The 20,857-nt window shown below is 48.3% G+C and overlaps 9 protein-coding genes across 9 annotated transcripts; 6 read left to right on the forward strand and 3 right to left on the reverse strand.

The window, feature by feature from the left end:
• Positions 1 to 116: 116 nt before the first annotated feature.
• Positions 117 to 1,994, forward strand: N7479_007160 (uncharacterized protein; the record flags this gene model as incomplete). The annotated part of the gene is made up of 6 exons (XM_057254854.1): positions 117 to 260; positions 366 to 415; positions 468 to 584; positions 648 to 799; positions 884 to 1,252; positions 1,309 to 1,994. The coding sequence occupies 6 exons, from the start codon at positions 117 to 119 to the stop codon at positions 1,992 to 1,994; spliced, it is 1,518 nt and encodes a 505-aa protein (XP_057108716.1).
• A 498-nt stretch (positions 1,995 to 2,492) lies between these two features.
• On the forward strand, positions 2,493 to 2,987 carry fkbp3 (peptidylprolyl isomerase family protein FPR2; the record flags this gene model as incomplete). Its single annotated transcript, XM_057254855.1, has 2 exons — positions 2,493 to 2,722; positions 2,822 to 2,987. The coding sequence occupies 2 exons, from the start codon at positions 2,493 to 2,495 to the stop codon at positions 2,985 to 2,987; spliced, it is 396 nt and encodes a 131-aa protein (XP_057108717.1).
• A 222-nt stretch (positions 2,988 to 3,209) lies between these two features.
• On the reverse strand, positions 3,210 to 4,304 carry N7479_007162 (cytochrome b5-like heme/steroid binding domain-containing protein; the record flags this gene model as incomplete). Its single annotated transcript, XM_057254856.1, has 1 exon — positions 3,210 to 4,304. The coding sequence occupies one exon, from the start codon at positions 4,302 to 4,304 to the stop codon at positions 3,210 to 3,212; it is 1,095 nt and encodes a 364-aa protein (XP_057108718.1).
• A 514-nt stretch (positions 4,305 to 4,818) lies between these two features.
• Positions 4,819 to 6,045, forward strand: N7479_007163 (PP2C family serine/threonine-protein phosphatase; the record flags this gene model as incomplete). Its single annotated transcript, XM_057254857.1, has 5 exons — positions 4,819 to 4,914; positions 4,976 to 5,085; positions 5,149 to 5,443; positions 5,513 to 5,615; positions 5,669 to 6,045. The coding sequence occupies 5 exons, from the start codon at positions 4,819 to 4,821 to the stop codon at positions 6,043 to 6,045; spliced, it is 981 nt and encodes a 326-aa protein (XP_057108719.1).
• A 935-nt stretch (positions 6,046 to 6,980) lies between these two features.
• N7479_007164 (acetamidase/formamidase family protein) lies at positions 6,981 to 7,934 on the forward strand (the record flags this gene model as incomplete). Its single annotated transcript, XM_057254858.1, has 1 exon — positions 6,981 to 7,934. The coding sequence occupies one exon, from the start codon at positions 6,981 to 6,983 to the stop codon at positions 7,932 to 7,934; it is 954 nt and encodes a 317-aa protein (XP_057108720.1).
• An 839-nt stretch (positions 7,935 to 8,773) lies between these two features.
• On the reverse strand, positions 8,774 to 10,089 carry N7479_007165 (uncharacterized protein; the record flags this gene model as incomplete). The annotated part of the gene is made up of 4 exons (XM_057254859.1): positions 8,774 to 9,294; positions 9,352 to 9,438; positions 9,488 to 9,944; positions 9,997 to 10,089. The coding sequence occupies 4 exons, from the start codon at positions 10,087 to 10,089 to the stop codon at positions 8,774 to 8,776; spliced, it is 1,158 nt and encodes a 385-aa protein (XP_057108721.1).
• A 1,088-nt stretch (positions 10,090 to 11,177) lies between these two features.
• Positions 11,178 to 11,796, forward strand: N7479_007166 (nuclear transport factor 2 family protein; the record flags this gene model as incomplete). Its single annotated transcript, XM_057254860.1, has 2 exons — positions 11,178 to 11,699; positions 11,758 to 11,796. 2 exons carry the CDS (start codon positions 11,178 to 11,180, stop codon positions 11,794 to 11,796), a joined length of 561 nt encoding a protein of 186 aa, XP_057108722.1.
• A 2,842-nt stretch (positions 11,797 to 14,638) lies between these two features.
• On the reverse strand, positions 14,639 to 18,889 carry N7479_007167 (uncharacterized protein; the record flags this gene model as incomplete). Its single annotated transcript, XM_057254861.1, is given in 6 exon segments — positions 14,639 to 17,536; positions 17,548 to 17,850; positions 17,905 to 18,213; positions 18,261 to 18,320; positions 18,375 to 18,666; positions 18,714 to 18,889. The coding sequence occupies 6 exon segments, from the start codon at positions 18,887 to 18,889 to the stop codon at positions 14,639 to 14,641; spliced, it is 4,038 nt and encodes a 1,345-aa protein (XP_057108723.1).
• Positions 18,890 to 19,251: 362 nt separating this feature from the next.
• N7479_007168 (uncharacterized protein) lies at positions 19,252 to 20,322 on the forward strand (the record flags this gene model as incomplete). Its single annotated transcript, XM_057254862.1, has 1 exon — positions 19,252 to 20,322. The coding sequence occupies one exon, from the start codon at positions 19,252 to 19,254 to the stop codon at positions 20,320 to 20,322; it is 1,071 nt and encodes a 356-aa protein (XP_057108724.1).
• Positions 20,323 to 20,857: the final 535 nt, after the last annotated feature.

Below are 20,857 nucleotides of genomic sequence, written 5' to 3' on the forward strand. Positions count from 1 at the left end.
AATGAAATAAAGAGCAGGGAATTCCCCGGGGTGCTTGGCACCTTTGATCGCTCCAGTCCTGCCTGAAAGAACCACACTCCAAAACCTCCCCCAAACCATCTCTCAAGGCCATCGAAATGTCTTCGGCACGCAGCTTAACTGCGCTGCCTGGGTGCGATGACTCTAAGGTTACGACTCAAGACACCACCGACCAAGTCGAACCTACCCATTCATCGGGTACATCGTTGAGGCAACAAAGTCTATCGGACCTTTTCACTATTGTGAGTGCATAATTCCGCCTCTCCATCCCAATTTCTTTGTTGCTTTTCATTTTGCCGCACTCGCGATTCAAAGTAGCAACTGACAAACTGGATGGTATTCAATAGTTTGCAAGCGGCTTCGCTCTGATCAGCGATGGATACCAAAACAATCTGATGTGCGTCGACTGATTGCTCCCATGCACGACTGTGTCTAACCGCAGACCACAGGACTATGACCAATGTCCTTCTCAAAAAGGAATATCCCAAGGAGTACACTACCACTGTCAGCACTCGCGTTTCGAATGCTCTACTTGTTGGGGAAGTCATTGGACAGGTTGTTGTTGGGTATGAAGACACTTAAAAGTTAGGGCTATGGAAGAGTTCAGATGACTGACGATACTATACCAGACTGACATGCGACTATCTTGGCCGTAAGATCGCCATCGTCTTCACGACCCTCATGATTGTTGTTGGAGGTATTCTCGCTACAGCCTCGCATGGCGTTACCATTGATGGCATGTTCTGGATGATGACTGTTGCTCGTGGTGTTGTTGGGTTTGGTAAGTACAGCCTCAAAAGAATTGCACTACTTGCATATCCCAGAGATATCATTCCGATTTGGTGGCTCGACTAACGATATCCAGGCGCCGGCGGCGAGTATCCGGCCTCTTCGACTTCAGCATCAGAAGCAGCAAATGATCTAATCCCGAAGCACCGTGGCCCAGCATTCATCATGGTAACCAACTTTCCTTTGTCATTCGGAGGCCCATTCGCAGTATCGATCTTCTTGATCGTACTCTCGGCCTGCCAGCAGTCCCACTACAGCACCGTGTGGCGCGTATGCTTTGGTATAGGATGCATCTGGCCACTATCAGTGTTTTACTTCCGAATCCGCATGCTTAACTCGGTTCTGTACCGACGCGGAGCAATCAAGAAACACGTACCCTACATACTCGTGATACGGTATTACTGGAAAGCATTAATTGGAACTTGCGGTGCTTGGTTCCTCTACGGTAAGAGAAATCCCCTCTACGGTATTTATAGAACCTGTGGAAACTAACACGTCTAGACTTCGTCACATTCCCTAACGGCGTCTTCTCTGGCACGATCATATCCTCTGTCGTGCACGACGGCACAATCCTAAAAACAGGCGAATGGCAACTCCTCCTCGGCGCAATCGCACTACCAGGCGTCTTCCTCGGCGCCATTCTCTGCGACCCTCTCGGCCGCAAGCGCATAATGATGATCGGCTTCAGCGGATACCTAATCTTCGGCCTGATTATCGGCTGCGCCTACGACCGCATTACCAAGATCGTGCCTCTCTTCGTCGTCTTCTACGGACTGATGCAAAGCTCCGGGAATTTCGGTCCGGGAAATATGCTCGGTCTGATCTCGTCGGAGTCGTATGCTACCGGTGTGCGGGGGACTTGTTATGGGCTTTCTGCGGCTATTGGGAAGGCCGGCGCTGCTGTTGGTACGCAGGCGTTTCAGCCTATTAAGGATCATCTGGGGAATAAGTGGACTTTCATTATTGCTGCTATTTGTGGCGTTGTTGGGATTTTGGTTACTTTCTTCTTTGTGCCTGATTTGACGGGTGAGGATTTGAGGGTGCGTGATGAGAAGTTCCGTGCGTATCTTGTTTCCAATGGTTGGGATGGTGATATGGGCGAGGATGAGTTGAAAGCGGCGGCTGATCAGGTCATGGACCCGGGTTCTGATGATTCCAAAGTAGTGAACCAGATGGCGAAGGGTTAAAATGGCTTTTGGCGGATGGCTGAGCGTCAGGAATGGGGATGTCACGACATCCCTAGATGACCTCAAAACCAACGGTTGCTCGGATCTCAATTGTTTAAGTAGAACTACAGTGGGATACCCGCATAATCGTAGTCAATAATAGCACAAAATCTTCAAATACTGCAAGTATATAACTGCTACATATGTAGTTACAGCCACCTACGTAAATATATAGCCTCTGCTTCCTTTGGCGTCTTTATTGCATACCAATTGGTATCTTTCGAGGCCCCCTATCCTGCCTAGTCTACTAGCATTAGCAAAATATGTAACGAGCAATAAATATCCTTTTAATAAGCCATTGCTGACAATCAAGGAGGTAAAACTTGCCCAGGTGCCTGCAACCATAAGGTTAAAGCACAGACCAACGCTAAACCGCGGTCCAGTCTCCGCATTATCTGTCCACATCCCGAAACTCCTCTCTCCTCCAATTCCCTCCCCAATCAACCACATAAACACAAAATGCGTCTCACCTCCATCCTCGTCGCAGCTCTCAGCTCCCTGGCAGCTGCCGCCGAGCTCGGCATCGAAGTCACCCACGCCGTCGAGTGCACCCGCAAGACAGTCAACGGTGACGGAGTCGCCATGCACTACCGCGGCACCCTGCAGTCCGACGGATCCGAGTTCGATTCCAGCTACAAGCGTAACTCGCCTTTGACCTTCAAGCTGGGCACTGGCCGTGTTATCAAAGGGTGAGTTGGAAGTTATCCGGGACTGTTTGTAGATGTCAATCGTGCAATTGCCTACAAACATCCTTATTATCTTGGTCGGAAGCTAATTCGTGTTTACAGATGGGACGAGGGCTTGCTGGATATGTGCATTGGCGAGAAGCGCACGCTGACTATCCCTCCCGAGTTCGGATACGGTGACCGTGGTGTTGGCCCTATTCCCGGTGGCGCGACGCTGGTGTTTGAGACCGAGTTGGTCGGTATTGATGGTGTGAAGGATGAGCTTTGAATGAGTGGTGCTTGATACCTACCTATATGAGGAATTCTCTCTGGGAGGGATTTTGATGATCAGGCCGTTTTATCTGGCTAAGGACAAATATACACCTTTTCGCGTGCGAATTGTTTAATAATATAGTAGCAGGGTATCTTTTCTATGTGTGGTAAGATGTACACGGTATACAACCGGATGAATAATTACAGCAAAGTAAAACAGCAAAAAGCGGACTAGTTATCAGTCCATCGCATCCATCTCATCCTCGGTCTGGGTATCATGCTCCGAAACCAGAATTCCAATCAGACACTCGCCGAGAATACCCTCCCAGTTAACCCAAGGGTGGATATCCTGGAACAGCTGTGCGGAGTCCTTGCCCGCGCCACGGAGGAGCTCGCCCCTCCCACCTGGATGGTAAGGGGCGTAGGGCGAGATATTGTATACCTTTCCATGGTACGAAGTCCAGGCATCCCGACCCTTACGCCCATGCTGCTCCTTCAGCATTGACGGCGTGACCCGCAACAGACCTGGGGGAAGGCCTTCGCCGCGGAGCTTGTTCTTCGGGTTCGCTGCTAGCGCTGCCCAGTCAAGGGGCGAGAATCCTGGCTCGAGAATCACTTTGCGCGATGAGGATGACTTCTTTAGAGATACCTGTGTCGGGGCGAGGGTGCTGTTGCTAAGACGGCTGCCGCTGCTCGGTGCGCTCAGGCCGCGCTGAGAGGCGGCTGCCGATGGTGGTGGGCTAAGGGAGTTGCCGCTGAGCCGTGGGGGTTGGAGCGTGCTTGTGGGGGTAAGGCGGTTCGCTTGAGCTGCTGGTCGGAGCCGTGGCACCGGGGGTGGAGGCATTAGGGAAGAGGCGCCTGTGGTTGTTGCCTTCGAGGGTATAGATGATGGTTGTGGTTTCGGAGGGGGTGCGAGGGATGGTTGTGGTGGCGGTTGGAACTTTGGTGCCTCATTATCACGGTTTATCGAAGATAGTTGTGCTGCTGTTCCATTCATGGGTTGTGAAATGGACGATATTTTGGCAGGCTGCGATGTCTCGTGCTCGCCGTTGTCCAGGCTAAATGTAGGGACCGCAAGGACAGGGAGTGGTACGCTCGACACCGAAGCCTTGGGTGTACTCTGATGATCCTCCTCATCTGTCTCTATTGGCTTCGAGTCCCTTGGGCCATCCTTCCGCTGCACAGGCTCCTCTGCGGTGGCAGCGGCAACCGGCGCGTCGGGGTTGGGTTCCGGAGGCGCAGAAGAACGAGGCTCGGCCCAGCTGCGAGGGGGGTAGCGGTAGAGAAAGTAGGCTGCTGTTACGACAAGCACACCCGCGCCAACCCAACCCATGCTGGACTATGTCAGAAATGCACTGGAAGTGGGAAAAATGAGTCCAGATGGTCGTTCCTGATTAGAATCACAAGCTTGCAGATTCGCCGAGAAAATTGGCCCGTGCGCTATAAAAGGCCCCCAGATCTATGCAGCATTCAGGGTCTGTTCAATACAAGGTCAAATTCTATTTAAGGAAGTGATATTTCAATTTTTTGGGGGGGATTAATTAGACTCATTATATTGAGATATCTAAAACAGGACAATTTACTATACTGTCTGCTTCAGGTGCCAAGGGGAAACAATACATTGCCAGCAGTCAACCTTATGTCTGACATCGCTGGCAAATCTGCCTGGGAAACCTTGGAAGGAATGGACTCCGGGGAAGCCATTGAAAGCCACCAATTGGATATCGGTGGTAAATAAAGCATCAAAAACAGAAGGCGTTCATGATGTCAGTGCATCATCATCTATAGTTGCCCACGCCCTTTACCAGCGATGCGAGGGATTTGATTTTGCACATCACTGCCCAAGCATGGTTGTGGCTCATAGAGCTCTGAGGGACCAGATGTTCCGTAAAACAATGTCGACCTCAGACGCAATCACGCTCTTTGACGCCGGGGCTGGCCAAGTGAGTGTCAAGGTGCATGGCCCTCGCACATCTATCGTACTTATCAATGATCAAATGGCAGGCCCAGGGTGATAGGAAGCATCAAGAGGATCGGTGTGCAGTGATCTTTCCGAATCAGTTTCCTTCGAACTTCAAGGACAAAGTTGCATTCTTTGCAATCTATGATGGGCAGTAAGGAAAGCCTCAAAGTACGCCCTTTAAACTAGTCTCGTACTGACCAATATCTATCTCCAGTGGTTCTGGATTGGTGTCAGAACATGTTAATCACACTCTGCACCACCTGCTTGGACGGCGTCCAGACTTCGAACGAGAAGATTGGACCGGGGCCATCAAGGGAGCACTGGCAGAGGAAGACAGTATTCTGTTGGATAGGTTCAAGCATGAATCCGCCGAGCCTGCCATTTCAGGGTCGACAGTGGCAATCTGCTGCATTAATCTCACCAAGGGCGAGCTGGTCGTATCCAATCTTGGCGATACGCATGTTATCTTGGCCGAGCGGGACCATAAAACAGAGCACCCGTATCACATTGTACGCACTGTTGTTGATTGGGTTGATTTGAGTTGATTTGAACATGGATACTAACAAGCACGCCACTAGCGACGTCTCACAGAGGCTCACAAGCCCGGTACTCCCGGAGAAAAGAGGCGCATTGAGAAGGCAGGAGGGGAAGTCAACAACCGCAGCGGCACAGAGCGGCTTGGTGGGTTTAAGAAGAAGATCAGCCCAAACCAAACACTGACTCTTGAGAAATAGGCTCCTTAAACATGTCACGAGCACTCGGTGACCTGCAGTACAAGAATCCGGTTAATACTTTCACGGACAACTCCGTGGTAGACCCCGCCACGTCGGCAACCAGCCGATCGGAATCTCGGGGCAACTTCCTATCCAATGAACCCTATACCTCACGACGGACATTGCACACAGACCGCCGTTACCTGTTACTTGTGGTGTCCGACGGAGTCACTGATCGAGTAGACGACACAAACCTGGTTCAGCACGTGATGAAGTTATCGATGCGGGGGAAACGAGCGAGCGAGATTGCACAAGAAATCGCCACCAATAGTGCTAACAAGCGTCATAGCGATAATGCAACGTGTATTGTAGCTATGTTGGATGGACAGGGATCGTGAGATATTATATGAATGCTACACAAGATATTCAAGATATACTAACAAAATTTCCACTCGGTAAAAAAATGTTATGCAGCTGTGCCACAATCCACTCACAGTCCACTCACAGTCCACTCACAGTCCACCAACGGTTCAGTCCTAACCCAATCAAGAAGGTGGTGTTGAACCGTTTTGGACCTTTTTGGATTTTCAAATATTTGACACATTTGATCTTTAAATTAGAAATGTTTTATAAAGACATTGTTGAACTTGTTTTGAGTCCTTGGTCCGAGCCTAATTGAAAAAAAAAAAAAAAAAGAGAAGACCAATCAATTTCAATTGTGGCGTTTTTATACGGAGAAATATAGGAAATATAGGGAAACATAGGGCATCTACTCCGTACTCCGTAGGACATCTAGATTTTAGCGATTTGCTCGGCCTTTTCGCTTTAAATATCATGCAATTTGAGTTGTATTTTATAGATTGTAACTATGACTGTATACGCATAAAATCATACGGCTTCTCCGTAACATCCCCCATGTCTCCGGCATGAAGGGCTTGTCGCTTACTGCCACCTACCCTGTTTTATCCAGACCTCCAATGGACCTTTGAAAACCCAAACACGCCAGGGGGCGAAACAAGGGCCCTTGAACCGGTCTGTTGGAAAACTCTTCAAACTCCTTTAGGCAGGCGATTCAGTCTCGGGGTGGAGCTGAGGAAAAAAAAAAAGAAGCATGAGATCCGGTTGTACTCCGTAGCCACCTTCCAGAACGGTCAATACTGAAGAGGATCTCCCGAGCATTTGATACAAAATAACCCATCTATTCCCTGGGATTTTTTTTCCTTCCCCTCCTAATCCGGTTTTTTTCTATCCTCGTTATTGCTATCTTTTCATATATTGTATCCCTCCAATGAACCTGACGGAAACCAGGTGTCTACCAACTCAAACGTCCAGCATGGCATCAAAGGAGTGGAGTAACTTCCATGTGGGAAGAGAATGTAGCCACCAAAAGTGGTCTCGACGAAACACCCCCAAGTTCACCATATCCTCCGGCGAGACTGTTTCTTTCGATGCTATTGATAGTAGCAATGGTCAACTCGATACTTCATCCACAGCCTCGGCCATCGAGACATTAGATCTCGGTCTAGCCAATCCCGTCTTCGGCCCCATCTATATGAACGACGCTCAACCCGGCGATGTCCTCAAGGTAGAAGTCTTAGATCTCGAGGTCGCCGACTGGGGCTGGTCCGCCATTATCCCAGGCTTCGGTCTGCTGGCAGACGAATTTCCAGAGCCAGAGATCAAGATCTGGGAGCTAAACCGCGAAGCAGGCTTCGCCCAATTCAAAGACATGCGTATTCCCTTACGTCCCTTCCTCGGATGCATGGGTCTCGCCCCAGCCAACGACGAAGAACTCTCGACCGTGCCGCCCACAAACGCAGGCGGAAACATGGACTGTCGAGAACTAAGCGTCGGCTCCACCGTTTTCCTCCCCGTTCAGACTGCCGGCGCTCTCTTCAGCTGCGGTGACGGTCACGCTGCACAGGGTCACGGCGAGGTCTGTGGCACTGCCATTGAAACCCCGATTCGCGCTACCCTCCGCTTTGAACTACTCAAGAACCAAGCTTGGATGACGGCCCCCCAGTTCCAGACTCCTCCCCGCGCCCAAATACCAAACCCCCTTCCCGACCTTGGAACATACGGTGCTCTTGGTATTGCTCCTGATTTGTACGAGGCTACTAGAATTGCTACTCGGAACCTTATTCAGTGGCTGGTGCATACTAAGGGTCTCACTCGCGGTGAAGCATACATGCTTGCTAGTGTTGCTGGTGACTTGCACATTGCTGAAGTGGTTAACGTGCCTAACTTTGAAGTGGCTATGACACTGCCCTTGGGCATCTTCTCTTGATGTATTTTCTTTTCTATTTTGTTTTGGAAGATATCCTTGACTGGTTTCAAGAGAACATATGCTGGCGTGATACCCTTCTGAGAATATTGATTGGTTTTGTTATGATTTTATTTTATACTGGTGTGTATTTGCATGATTCAGGACAAGCGTTACTCAAGCGAGCATTTTATTCCTAATACAGAGTCTTCTCTTTGACCGAAAATCTGTAGCTGAGTCCATACCCTTTGGTCGTATATTGATTTTTCTCTGCGTAACGGGCCTATTTTAGCTGCCGCTTTTCTGAGGGGGTGAGTATACGCAAGTCAGGCCCGTCTGGATAAATTCATGCCGGAGCTCAGGCCGAGTCATCCCTGTACCGGGTCTTATAGATAGTAGTTGCTGGCTAAGTTCAATTACTATTTACTGTTACGAAGTTTGCCAAAAAAAGGAAATACTCCGCTTTTTCCCGAGATAAGCCCTCTCGGGATATGATGCCTCGATACTGGGTGAGCCACCAGGACGTGGGTATTATTTCTTAGGCGCCGTAGTCCGTACTTTATATAGTGATCGTCTCGGAATATTAATATTAAATCAGTGGGCCTCGGCATATGTGGATAACCAAAATGGCCCGTGCATAGTTGACATAATTTGTATTGCGCAAAGTGCCATATAACTATGTAGCCTCCTTGTATAGGTTACGAGTGGTGTACTGTCGATTCTTAACACCGTGGTTATATATGTAACCTGTGTCCCACGCAGCGATGAGTTAGGGTATATGATCTACCACACACATCTTATAGACACAAAGGCAGCGCCGTCAACGGCTATAATTATATCTAGATGAATCTATTGCTATTGAATTAAGTGACACGATATTCCTGTGTGACAAGCACACCGTGAGGAGGTGTGGGATGGTAAGGATTGAGAGACTCCTCATCACTGTCCTTTGAGAGTGCCTTCCCAACTAAACTGCCATCGTGAATTATATGTGTATCATGAGACGCATAGTTTAAGGATTCGAATGGGATCCCTGTCTCCTGCTTGTTTGAAGATGAGGCTCCGAAGTTTTTGTATGCGCCACGAAGGCCTCGCGAATATCGAGAGGGTCGCGAATCGCTGTGGACCGTGGAATTGTGCGCGTTGGCAATGAAGAGACGGAAGGCGGGTAGACAGGAAGTCACGATGGCAGCAGTATTTTCCAGCAAAGAAAATAGTTGGAACTTTATCGGATCGACGTTGTGTGATTTTGGGTTGGTCATAACCAGACGTAAGATGGCGAATATAATTGGAATAATTGGCAGTGAGAATAAACCAACCAAGATCCAGCGTTTTCGAGGGTCGACGTTCAACTTATAGAGGAGCGGAAATGGGATCACCATTACTATATATGAGATAGGTTAATATAGGCAGTTTCAATTGAGATGGGGAAATAACCAACCACAAAGATCACCTGCAATGTCGGCCCCGATAGAAAAGCGGAAAATGAGATTTGAGATGTATAGATCTCTCTTGGATGTACATGCTCCTAACTTGAGTTAGAATGTGAAAGAAAAAGGAAAGTCTGAACTTCTTACCTAGTATGAAATAATTGCTGATTGGATCACAAGCAAATTCCTGCATCACCACACTTATAATCCATGTCGACGCAGTGATCCCACACATGATCCACCAGAATATCCTCATAGAAGAATTCACCGAGTCAAACAATCTCCAGAAGAAGAACAGAAGCGAAAACTTGACCGCCCAGAGTGCGGTCCATAGGAGAATATCGGCAGCATATTGTAATTTGAGGAAAACCGATGCTCGGTCCATAAATCCCTCCGTCGGAGCCTTCAACCTGGCCCCGATATATGCGACCTCGTACATCGGGGGTATGGCAATTTGGTAGACTATAGCGGTTGCTAGGTGGCAGAACATGGCGAGGAATATGAAGTGATCATTAAGGAATAGCTTCTTGCTTTTTTGGTATTGAACGTAAGTTCGAATCACAATAAAAACAAACGAAAGTGCCACGCCGATCCACATCACTATCTAAAACTGTTAAGCTCACATCTTGTGGGATCGTTCACACAAAGGTTCTTACTGATTGACCCCTCTCGGATATCAATGGAACGTCCATTGAGGCTTCGGCGCGTTTCTCCCAGCCGGAAGAGAGGTAGTGGAGGGCCGAATCCATTTTGAATAGGAATGCTGGAATGGACGCATACACTATCTACCAATATCGCCACCCATGCATTTGGGTCTGCGCAAAAGATTCAACACAGAATTTCTACGGCTAAGGGGAAGCAAAAGGTTTAAATAATATGTCCCTTCTGGTGCCCCGGAGTTTTGACAAAAGTACTAATTTGAGATGCATTGCCCTTGCAGGGATTCCGAAGCTAATCGATACGAAGAATCTAGAATACATATTGTTGACTTATAACAGCAAGGCAAAGCGAAATTGCTGGGATTGTATGGATTTGAATCTCACATTGCTATGGGGCTCACTATGGGGCTTGCTTCAGCCATGTTGGGGGCCAGATTAGGTGGGGGCCGGATCCTGAGGGGCATTCTTCGCTTCGGCCCGCGTACGATATGATTTAACTGTTATTTGAAGTGGGTTAGAATGGTGATCTGAATTAACCATCTCAGTTGATTCACTGTCTCCAAGAACTCAGAAAAAAAGCACCGAGTATAAAGCACCGAGTACAGGCTGGGATACCCTGTACGAAGTTTTTCAGGCTAACTGATGCCTAGAGATTTTTAATTACGCTTGTCCTTCGTACTATTCCCTTTAATATCACTGGCGCAGCCACAGCCAACAACCGATGGACTTACTGCCGGAAAATTATCAATTTGGAGAAAAACTGGCGCTCGTCGCATCCAGCCGACAGAGCCAAGATGCGCTTGTTGTCTCCACTTTGACATCTAATAGAGGAAGCGAGGCTCTAATAGACGAAGCGAAGCCTTCTGTCCTGTCAAATCTTTCTCCATAATGGATCGAATTTATATCCTCCTCTGATATTGGCTGCTGGACAACCCGGGGACGCTAAGCTTTACGCGCTGTCTCAATTAGTTCAATTTTCCGGCCGACACTAACTTATGACTAGCAATTACTCCGTATAAGCAAAAATAGACGGTTTCATTTCGGATGTCAGGGGAAGCACAAGGGGGATGAATAGGTGGATGCAGGATTACGCAGTACAAAGCCTCCTATATTAAAGAGCAACATCCCTGCTCCATCAATGCCATTGTTCACAATTGTTTACTTTTTCTATCTACAAAATGAAGTTCCTCTCTTTCTGTGCACTCTCTTTCGCCGTTGCGGGCTCGGCCGTGGCATCCGCCACCAATGATATCGCCCCCATCGAGATTTCGGCCCTTCCTGGTCTCTATGCACCTGAGGTCTATACCGATGCTGGCACCATCGAGGCAATTCGAAACACACTTGCCATCTATGCTTTCGCTATTGATGGCAAGGACTTCGGTGCCCTTGACAAGGTCTTCACCAGCGATGCGGTGGCCAACTACTCGGCACCCCTCAACGTGTTGACCCCTCTGAGCACGATCAAATCTGTGCTGGGCACGAGCCTGGCTTGTGTGACCACTCAGCATCATCTCGGTACACAGCGTATTGATGTCCTTTCTCCCATCACGGCCAAGTCAGTGACATACTTCCGTGCCGCCCACTTCGGCAAAGGAGACTTGGAGAATGAGGTAGCCTATGCCTATGGCCAATACCAGGATAACTGGCAACGTCAAGCCAGTGGTACCTGGCGTATTGTTCACCGCAACCTTGTCTATATGGTGAGTTCATTATATCGCGAGCTAGCTACAAAAATATACTAACTCAATATCTACCTAGGGTCCCCAAATTGGCAAGCTGGCGGTTTTCCTGTGCTAGTTCGAAACAAAAAGTCGTTATATGTATTTATATTCAGACCATTTGAGCATGAAATTTCGACCACTTTGTTATCTACGATTTGTACTTATACGTTATTTGTGACAAACCAAACTCTTCGAGAGGAATTGAAATTTATATTCAACCAAGGAAAGCAGAACAAGCGAGACAGAGAGATAGAGAGACAGAAAGAGCTAAAGAAGTTACTTTGCCGTGACTCGCAGATGATGCCTGAGATATCAAGACGGCCTAGTTTTTCAAAAGCCTACATACCGGGTACACTCTGCAACTTATTGGCTTTAATTACCTAGTCTCTTACCTAGTCGATAGACATTCCCTGTACTCGGTCTGTTTTTAAATAATTCTACCGATGAAAACATTCTATCGACTAGAAAGGTAGGCCATAGAATGCCTTCATTTCTCAAGGTCCCGTTGGATGCCCCCGTAGAAATCCGCTGGAAAAGACCTAATTGGCTTTAATTGATTAGAGCTGGTATAGAGATGATGTTCTGTTATAGACAGGTCTTTCAGTGGACTCGACAAATACTTACATATACAGTTAGGATGTCAGGTCATACACAAGATGGATAGACTCCACCTAGGCAGGATCTAGGTAGGATCTGGGCAAGCTGGTAAGCAGAGAATTGTGCACAAGTTTGGAATAAAAAAGCGAGGAATGAACACTAAGGCGGAAATGGAAGTGATTTGATATATTACCACACCTGCCTTTTATGGTCTGGCCAAATCTTCTGTCGCAAAGGAAGATTAAGACTTATTCCGAGATCCTCTTGTCCTTACAATCGTCAAGCCTGTCCCGCTTTTCTTGAGCGCTTGTGTCAGATAGGCAGGTCGGAATCCGGAACGGGAGGAGACATCGGGCCCACTGCCGGTGAAGATTGAGAAACCTCAAAACACCAACAGAAGTACGAAGCACGTATTCGGGGACCTTGTGAGCGAGTCATACAATGATACCCCCGACGTACTCCGTGGAAAACATTTTAGGTCTGATTTTTATGTAGTTGGATTTCGTACTGTAAATGCCCTAAATTCCCGGCTTCCGGACTCCGGACTCGGAGGACTTCGTTCATCTAGATCCAATGACCACGCATCGTCTTAACCTGGTTTGGAGTTTTGCCTCTTATTAAAACCCCGACAGAAAAATGTATTGGTGACCTTTAGGTGGCTGGGTTCATGGTCTGTAAATCTCCACCTATCATTCTGTGTATCAAAATTTGCATATCCCGAGCCGTTCTTGCACTTAGACACATTATTTGTGTGTGCCAAGTGATTTTATTATCGACGGAATGAACTGATTGGCTTTTTTTTTTTTTTTTTTTTCAAAATCAAGATTGTGCTAGTGTTCCAAATCATGAGTCTCTCTGCAACAATGGGATATCTACTTGCAGATAGGAGCTTACGTTACTTATAACATCCATGTCCTGTTTTTGGTATTAGGTTACGACCTGCCTTAACTGGCATTTGACCAGGTGGTATTTGCTCAAGTATATAAAACTCGCTATTCCCATTCGTCTGTTTCTTCAGATCGAGTGGAATTTGGGGCATCACATGCCAATCTTGGTAATTCCATGGTGGAGTCAGGCAAAAAAGCATCAGTAGTCTTGCAGAACTGAGAGGCTGCGGTCAAATCATAGCTCTATCTACTCCATACTCCGTATGTATGTAGCAATAAGGACTTTTGTTAGCCCAAGGTCTATCATTTGGAAGCGATCACGAGAGACTCGTCCATGTCGGTTTCTTCCCCGGAGCCCATGATATAGATAGTGAAAAAAAATCTGCATGAATTGTAACACTCAAGAGCAGTGATATGCTACAGGGAGGATCAAAATTAGTTTCACCACTTTGCACTTATAGAATCTATCTCGAACCCTAGTCCGAAACACGCTAACCTAATTCCCGCTTAGCTTTGTTTTAAATATTGAATCGTATTGAAAGGCGCTATCACGTGTCATGTAGATTACTCATTTGTTCGTGTCAAGTAGTTACCAGGCTTTATGCATGGTGGAAATTACCAAGCCTTTACAAACCAGAAAATCAATAGACCGTCATGATAACGGCCCCGGGGTACTAGGCATACAAAAGTACATACATTGCTTAATCAGCGTTGCCCGCACAGATTATCAAAACAGCGGATTACTGTCAGTTTAGTTAATTAGAGATTATTACATATATACCTACATATGTCAATTTAAATAGATTGTTCGTACATAGTAGTACAGTCAGTGGACATATGTTTTAACACACCTATTGCCCCACATAGCTCACCGCCAGTATAAGGTCATACCGCCTACTTAAAAGGTATACGAAAATTATATATGTGACACTACAAAGGGTATTTTGTTGGCTACTGCGCGGTAGACATATATTAAACTAAAGTGTGACATCAAGAGTATCTCTCTGAAATAATGCGGCACTCGATAGAAGCTATTATTGAAAGCCAGGGGTTATATATACTATACTAGATTCATAGTATAAAAGTTTTTGACCGGCAATATATTATATAATCAAGGAGGTGTGGGGCCGTCCACTGTGTTAAACACATCCAAGGTTATGTCCAGTCACTGTAAGTGTCGATTTCCGTCAGTTCGTAATACTCTTACAAAGGCTAGTCTTGCGTCTCGTAGCCTTTTGAGCTTGTTGACGACATTTCCATCTACTTATTTTCTAACGAAGCCGAATGGAGCGAAAGGTTTAATCCTTTTCAAGGAGTGCGCATTACGCCAATCTATGATGGCACATTGTTTAAGAATTACATATGAAGCAGAAAATGCGGTGTGAACATAAACTGCTGAGCGTTTGAACTAAGCATCCGTATTCAGCCCTTTCTTCAGTATTCCCTATCACTTTCCCACTCCTCATCCGTTTGCCATTCCCCTTCGGTGTCCCCTGCCACTTCTGTTTCCCATGCTAACAATGTTTCAGAATTAGATAAAGTAGTGGGATGGTTTAGGCCGAGTGTTTGCTTCTGCTTGGTCAAGCACTCTCGTAGCAGAGATATAGCTTCGGCATCGTGGCCTGCAGATTTCCAGGTGAAAGCGAGATTAGCCATACTGGTCAGCGTGTCAGGATGGTCCTCGCCGAGCTTCGTCTTGCTTATCTCTATCACCTGTACCTCGAGCTGCTCGGCCTCTTCCCACCGGCCCTGATTCCAGAACGTCGACGCTAGGTTGGCCATACTGGTCAGCGTGTCGGGATGGTCCTCGCCGAGCTTCGTCTTGCGAGTCTCTATCACCTGCACCTCGAGCTGCTCGGCCGCTTCCCACCGGCCCTGATTCCTGTACGTCGACGCTAGGTTGGCTATACTAGTCAGTGTGTCAGGATGGTCCTCGCCGAGCTTCATCTTACTCGTCTCTATCACCTGTATAAAGAGCTGCTCGGCCGCTTCCCACCGGCCCTGATTCCAAAACGTTGACGCTAAGTTAGCTGTACTAGCCAGCGTGTTAGGATGGTCCTCGCCGAGCTTTGTCTTACTCGTCTCTATCACCTGTATAAAGAGCTGCTCGGCCGCTTTCCACCGGCCCTGGTTCCTATACGTCGACGCTAGGTTGGCCATACTAGTCAGCGTATCAGGATGGTCCTCGCCGAGCTTTGTCTTGCTCGTCTCTATCACCTGCACAAAGAGCTGCTCGGCCGCTTCCCACCGGCCCTGGTTCCTATACGTCGACGCTAGGTTGGCCATACTAGTCAGCGTGGAGGGATGGTCCTCGCCGAGCTTCGTCTTACGAGTCTCTATCACCTGCACCTCGAGCTGCTCGGCCTCTTCCCACCGGCCCTGATTCCAAAACGTCGACGCTAGGTTGGCTATACTGGCCAGCGTGTCGGGATGGTCCTCACCGAGCTTCGTCTTGCGAGTCTCCATCACCTGCACCTCGAGCTGCTCGGCCGCTTCCCACCGGCCCTGATTCCTATACGTCGACGCTAGGTTGGCTATACTGGTCAGCGTAGAGGGATGGTCCTCGCCGAGCTTCGTCTTACGAGTCTCCATCACCTGCACCTCGAGCTGCTCGGCCGCTTCCCACCGGCCCTGGTTCCTATACGTCGACGCTAGGTTGGCTATACTGGCCAGTGTATCGGGATGGTCCTCACCGAGCTTCGTCTTACGAGTCTCCATCACCTGCACCTCGAGCTGCTCGGCCTCTTCCCACCGGCCCTGATTCCTATACGTCGACGCTAGGTTGGCCATACTAGTCAGCGTAGAGGGATAGTCCTCGCCGAGCTTCGTCTTACGAGTCTCTATCACCTGCACCTCGAGCTGCTCGGCCGCTTCCCACCGGCCCTGATTCCTGTACGTCGACGCTAGGTTGGCTATACTAGTCAGCGTATCAGGATGGTCCTCGCCGAGCTTCGTCTTACTCGTCTCTATCACCTGCACAAAGAGCTGCTCGGCCGCTTCCCACCGGCCCTGATTCCTATACGTCGACGCTAGGTTGGCCATACTAGTCAGCGTGTCAGGATGGTCCTCGCCGAGCTTCGTCTTGCTCGTCTCCATCACCTGCACCTCAAGCTGCTCGGCTGCTTCCCACCGGCCTTCATCATAGTGCACCCTTGCCAGTGTGTTCCAGATGAAAACCTCACCCATCTCTATATTTTTTATGCAACTCAGATCAATATTCCTCACATCCGGAACATGCAAAATAAGATGACGACGAAACTGTGGCTGGTGATCTTCTTCTTTAATCTGAGAGCATGCAGCAAGCACAAATTTGGTGTACCACCACTCCCATTGTTGATTTTGATCGCGATGAATTGCCCGCCACTGGACTAGGCTGTGCATTATGGTACCAGGCCACTCTCCGTGCACTCGCTGTATCAGGCTGTAGCGAGCGAGGACATCTATGCTATGTCGATACGTGAAGTTGTCCCATTTCCCTTCGGTTTCCGGAAGAAACATCCGGATCTCAGTGGAAACCCCTTCGCCGAACTCGTCGACGACAGCAGACATACCAAGACTTGCCAAACGAAACATTTCATCCTGGACAATGGTACCTTGGAAATGTGCTAAGAATGTCAACAGTAGACCAGGCTGCAGCTGCGTATACTCCGTTTCAATTTTCTCCAGGGTGGTATCCCATACAGTCCAAACGGTTCTTTCCGTAGGGGAAAGCCCTCGAAGATGATTCATCTGCAAGAGCTCATCACGATGCTTCACATAGTCTTCCAAATACTGCCTAACGGATTGTTCAGGGGCAATACTATTACCAATGTACGCACCGGCAAGATCTAGTGCTAGTGGCAAATATCCAAGCTTATTCGCCACTTCATCGCAGTCATTTTGCACGGACTTTGGCAGCAAGTCAATATCATCTGACAAGTGGCGTAGAAGAACAAGTCTCGCTTCCCGAGGCGACATAATATCAATGCGAATTTTTTCACAGCCCCTATCGATCAGCTTTTGGCTTTGGTCATCGCGGCTGGTGATAACAATCTTCCCCCGGGTTCCCTTTGGCATAAGCTTTCTGAGGCCCCAAGTGAAGTCGTCGGCATTGTCGACGATAACTAGCCATTCGTCATCCACTTCGGTCCGGTCTCGAAGCCATCGAAGTACACCTTGGATGACGCGGTCGTCCACAAGAGCCGTGCTCTGTTGCTTTTCTTGTTCTTCCGGAAGCCCGATTTCCGCAGCGCATCTTATGAAACTGGATCGGACAGTCTCTTCACGTGTTGCATCAATCCAAAGTATCGGGTTGAACCGATTAACATTACTTTCTGTAAACTTCAGGGCTAACTGAGATTTACCTGCCCCCCTAATCCGTGCAGAGTGACTGCAAATGGAACGCTGGCGCTTTCGTGCCGTATTTGAAGCTTTTCTTCCAGCTCCTTCCAAAGTTGATCACGCTGAGTAAAGGTCTGTACTGTCTCGAGCGGGACAGAATAGAGGTGCTTCGTCGGTTCAACTAGAGGCGTCAATATTCTGGAGAGCTTCGATAAGATGCTATTGTAGCATTCATTTCTTGACTCGAACTTGTTCAATCCGTAGTGGTCAACGGCGAGACCAATTTTGCCGACCCCAGGATAGGTGGCCGAGCCCTCAGGAACACACTGGTGAAGATATTGGTATCAGTATGTTGCGTGCAGTTTTATAAGTCTACTCACAAATATTTGCCATCGAAAGAACCATAGTTGGAAAATACAAAGCGGCCTCTGCTCATAAAAGTTGACCACTTGCAAATCATCTCGTATACTAGTTATGAAATGTTCGTGTAAATCACTCAACACGAGAGAGTCGTATTCCAGATTAGCCAGGATTAATGGATTAGATCCTAGCGGTTGCAAGGCGAATGCTGCAAGCCGACCCCAAGGGCCAAAGCTAGTCCCGCGATGCGGTGTACCTAGAAATAATATCGCCCTTGTTTGCTCCACAATTTGATTGAACTCGCGTATCCGTTTGGCTCGAATAAGCGCCTATTGTATTTAGCTATGTCCCATGGAAAGAACCGCAGTTCGCTAACCTCTTTGACAACTAGACCTCCATAGCTATGTCCCACGAAGATCAGGTATCGACCCTGCTCCTATCGCGGAATAATCAGCAAGAAGCCTGGGTTGAAGGAGTTGCCCAAACTCACATGCTTCAGCTGACGGATCTGCCCGTCGATATGTTCGAGGAGATGGGTGCCGACGCTCTGGAGCCGCGTATAGACCGCATCCCTCTTCCAATATGAGTCATAATTATAGAAAAATATGCGAGCATCTTTACGGACCTCTGGAGGGAGGTCACTTGGAAGAAAGTCGCTGACCCAGTTCACGTATTGTTCACCGTTCGGTCGGGTTTCCTCGATTGGGTGTGAAGTGTTCGTGGATCTTCTCGCTCGCCACGTCGTGTCAGGGTTGGACCCGAGACCATGGACAAATATGATGCTATTTATGTCAGCAACATCGAAATACTCAACAGGGTGTATTCTTACTCAACCCCACGACCACGCGCGGGCACGTTGTAGCTCTTGACTGGGACAAGCTCGAATCTCGACCTTGGAGCTTGATCGGCAATGAGCCGGCTCGGAATTCTTTTAGTGACCCGATAATAGATGAATGCGACCGAGAGAACGAAAGTGAGTAGATACGGGATCGTGGGTTGATTCATAGCTGATGATTTGGCTCTGCCGCATGGGTTGCCCCTCTTTGACGGGCGAAGGCGGTTGGAATCGGTATTCAGCAGCAGAGGGTCGTAAATGACTTAAAATCCGAGTGGGTAAATAGTTGCTGGATCACGAGAACATATCAGCTATACGATTTCGGTAAGTTGGGTTGTTTCCAGCTGCGCAGTCCAGCCATCTGCGGCTGAATTGCAGGCGCTAGACCAGTTGATATAATTGGTGTCTAAGAGAGCGCTCTGCCCGATTCAAGTGGGGGCTGTGTATTCCAAGGCCCTACCAGCCTCTCCGTGGTGTGCAGTTCTGAGAAATATACAAATTCAACCCCTAGACCAGGTTCCGTTGAGGTGCTATGTCTACTTATACAGGCGCTCCATTCCCTGCATCGTGTGCTCTGGATACAGAGCTCCTGGAACGCCCTCCCGGCGCGAAAGATGATTCGGCACAATCGGAGAGCGAGGCAAAGACTATACAATATATTCCAGGAAATCCTGGTGTCGGACTTCTACGCAGTCAGGTCCATGATCATCTTTCCAATGAATTAGCAACCCCGCTCCTGGATGAGCTGTACACCCACCTGTGGCTAGTTGCAAAGAAATCTGGTCGTCATATCGACGCGCTGCATACGCAAAAGGTCAAGGGACGCGCTATTATCCCAAATGAAGACCCGCGACTCCATCTCATTTGGAACAAGAACAAGATCTACATCAAGCCTGTACCCTTGTATTTGGTGAACTATGAGTTTTGGGTACGGTATCTACAGCCTCTGAAGCGAGTATTATCGTCGGAAAAGTCTTCCCTTGTTCCCAAAATTCCCGAGCCAGCCGCTATGGTATTCGATAGCTCGATTGCAATAGGGTTTATGCGCTCATACGCATCTCTTATCAAGTGCCCTCTAGACCTTGCGATCGCAAAGGAGTGTTATCTGATTCCAGCTGATATTGACTGGATTGGATGGTCGATCTTCATCAATCACTTTCGTGTTGTTGGAGACGATAGGGTTGCAAAGCGATACCACTATGGACAGCTGCGTCTGTCCCGACTAAACTGGGCTGTCCGGATATTCCGTCCACAGCACACTAGCACCAGATGGTTCTACGAGAATTCCTACTGGTCCACTGGCGAGTTTATGGAGAGAGCAACTTTCCCTTTGGTCTTCCTATTTGCCAGCGTATCTATAGCTCTTTCATCGATGCAAGTTGCGCTCGCCGTTCCGGTGGACCGGCTTTGGTCTCATGGTTCAGGCGATCATGAGCTAAAAGAGATGAGCAGAGCATTTTGGCTCTTTTCTATTGCCGTCGTACTTCTGTGGCTGTTGACATGGGTTCTCCTCCTTGGTATTCCCCTTCTTGCTTTGTGTTCGCAAGTTTTCTGGGGACTCAGAAATCGAGAGAAACAGGCAAAAGATACCCCTACCGTCTAGTTAAGGGGTGGTGGGCGGGTCTAGTCCGGCGGCGTGGCCACCTAGCCGGCTGCAAGCCATTTAAAAAGTCCCTAGAAGAGCGAATCAGCAGCCGTAGAAGATAACCGAATCAAAGGGCGCTTACCAGTAGGAACAAAGAAAGCGTTAACGAAGTACGTAAGGTGGTGGGGGTCTTGCCAGCAATGTGGACCGAGATAGTATCAGGAGGATAGGCAACGTATTAGATTGTAAACACCCCGCTCCATCGATTCTTGCCCGAACACGTTTTCTTCGGTATCCAGCTAAGCGTCTCGCTCGTTGAGTATTCGCTTAGTGACCGATGACCTTCCTCTGTTCTCGACCCTACCCGAGGTAATTTTGTAGAGAGTCGTCCTCAATATATCTAAAGGTGATACTTAGCCTCAGTTTCTTAACTCGATTAAATAATTCACCCTACTTCAGCAGCTGCTTTTTAACAGCAGTCTAATCGATACCGAGATAGTCAAACCGTTTTATCAGGTCGCGTTAGGAGCGATCATTCACCGATACAGCGATC

Source organism: Penicillium vulpinum (genome assembly GCF_028829585.1).
Source record: "Penicillium vulpinum strain IBT 29486 chromosome Unknown utg000003l_segment0_segment0, whole genome shotgun sequence".
NCBI lineage: Eukaryota > Fungi > Ascomycota > Eurotiomycetes > Eurotiales > Aspergillaceae > Penicillium > Penicillium vulpinum.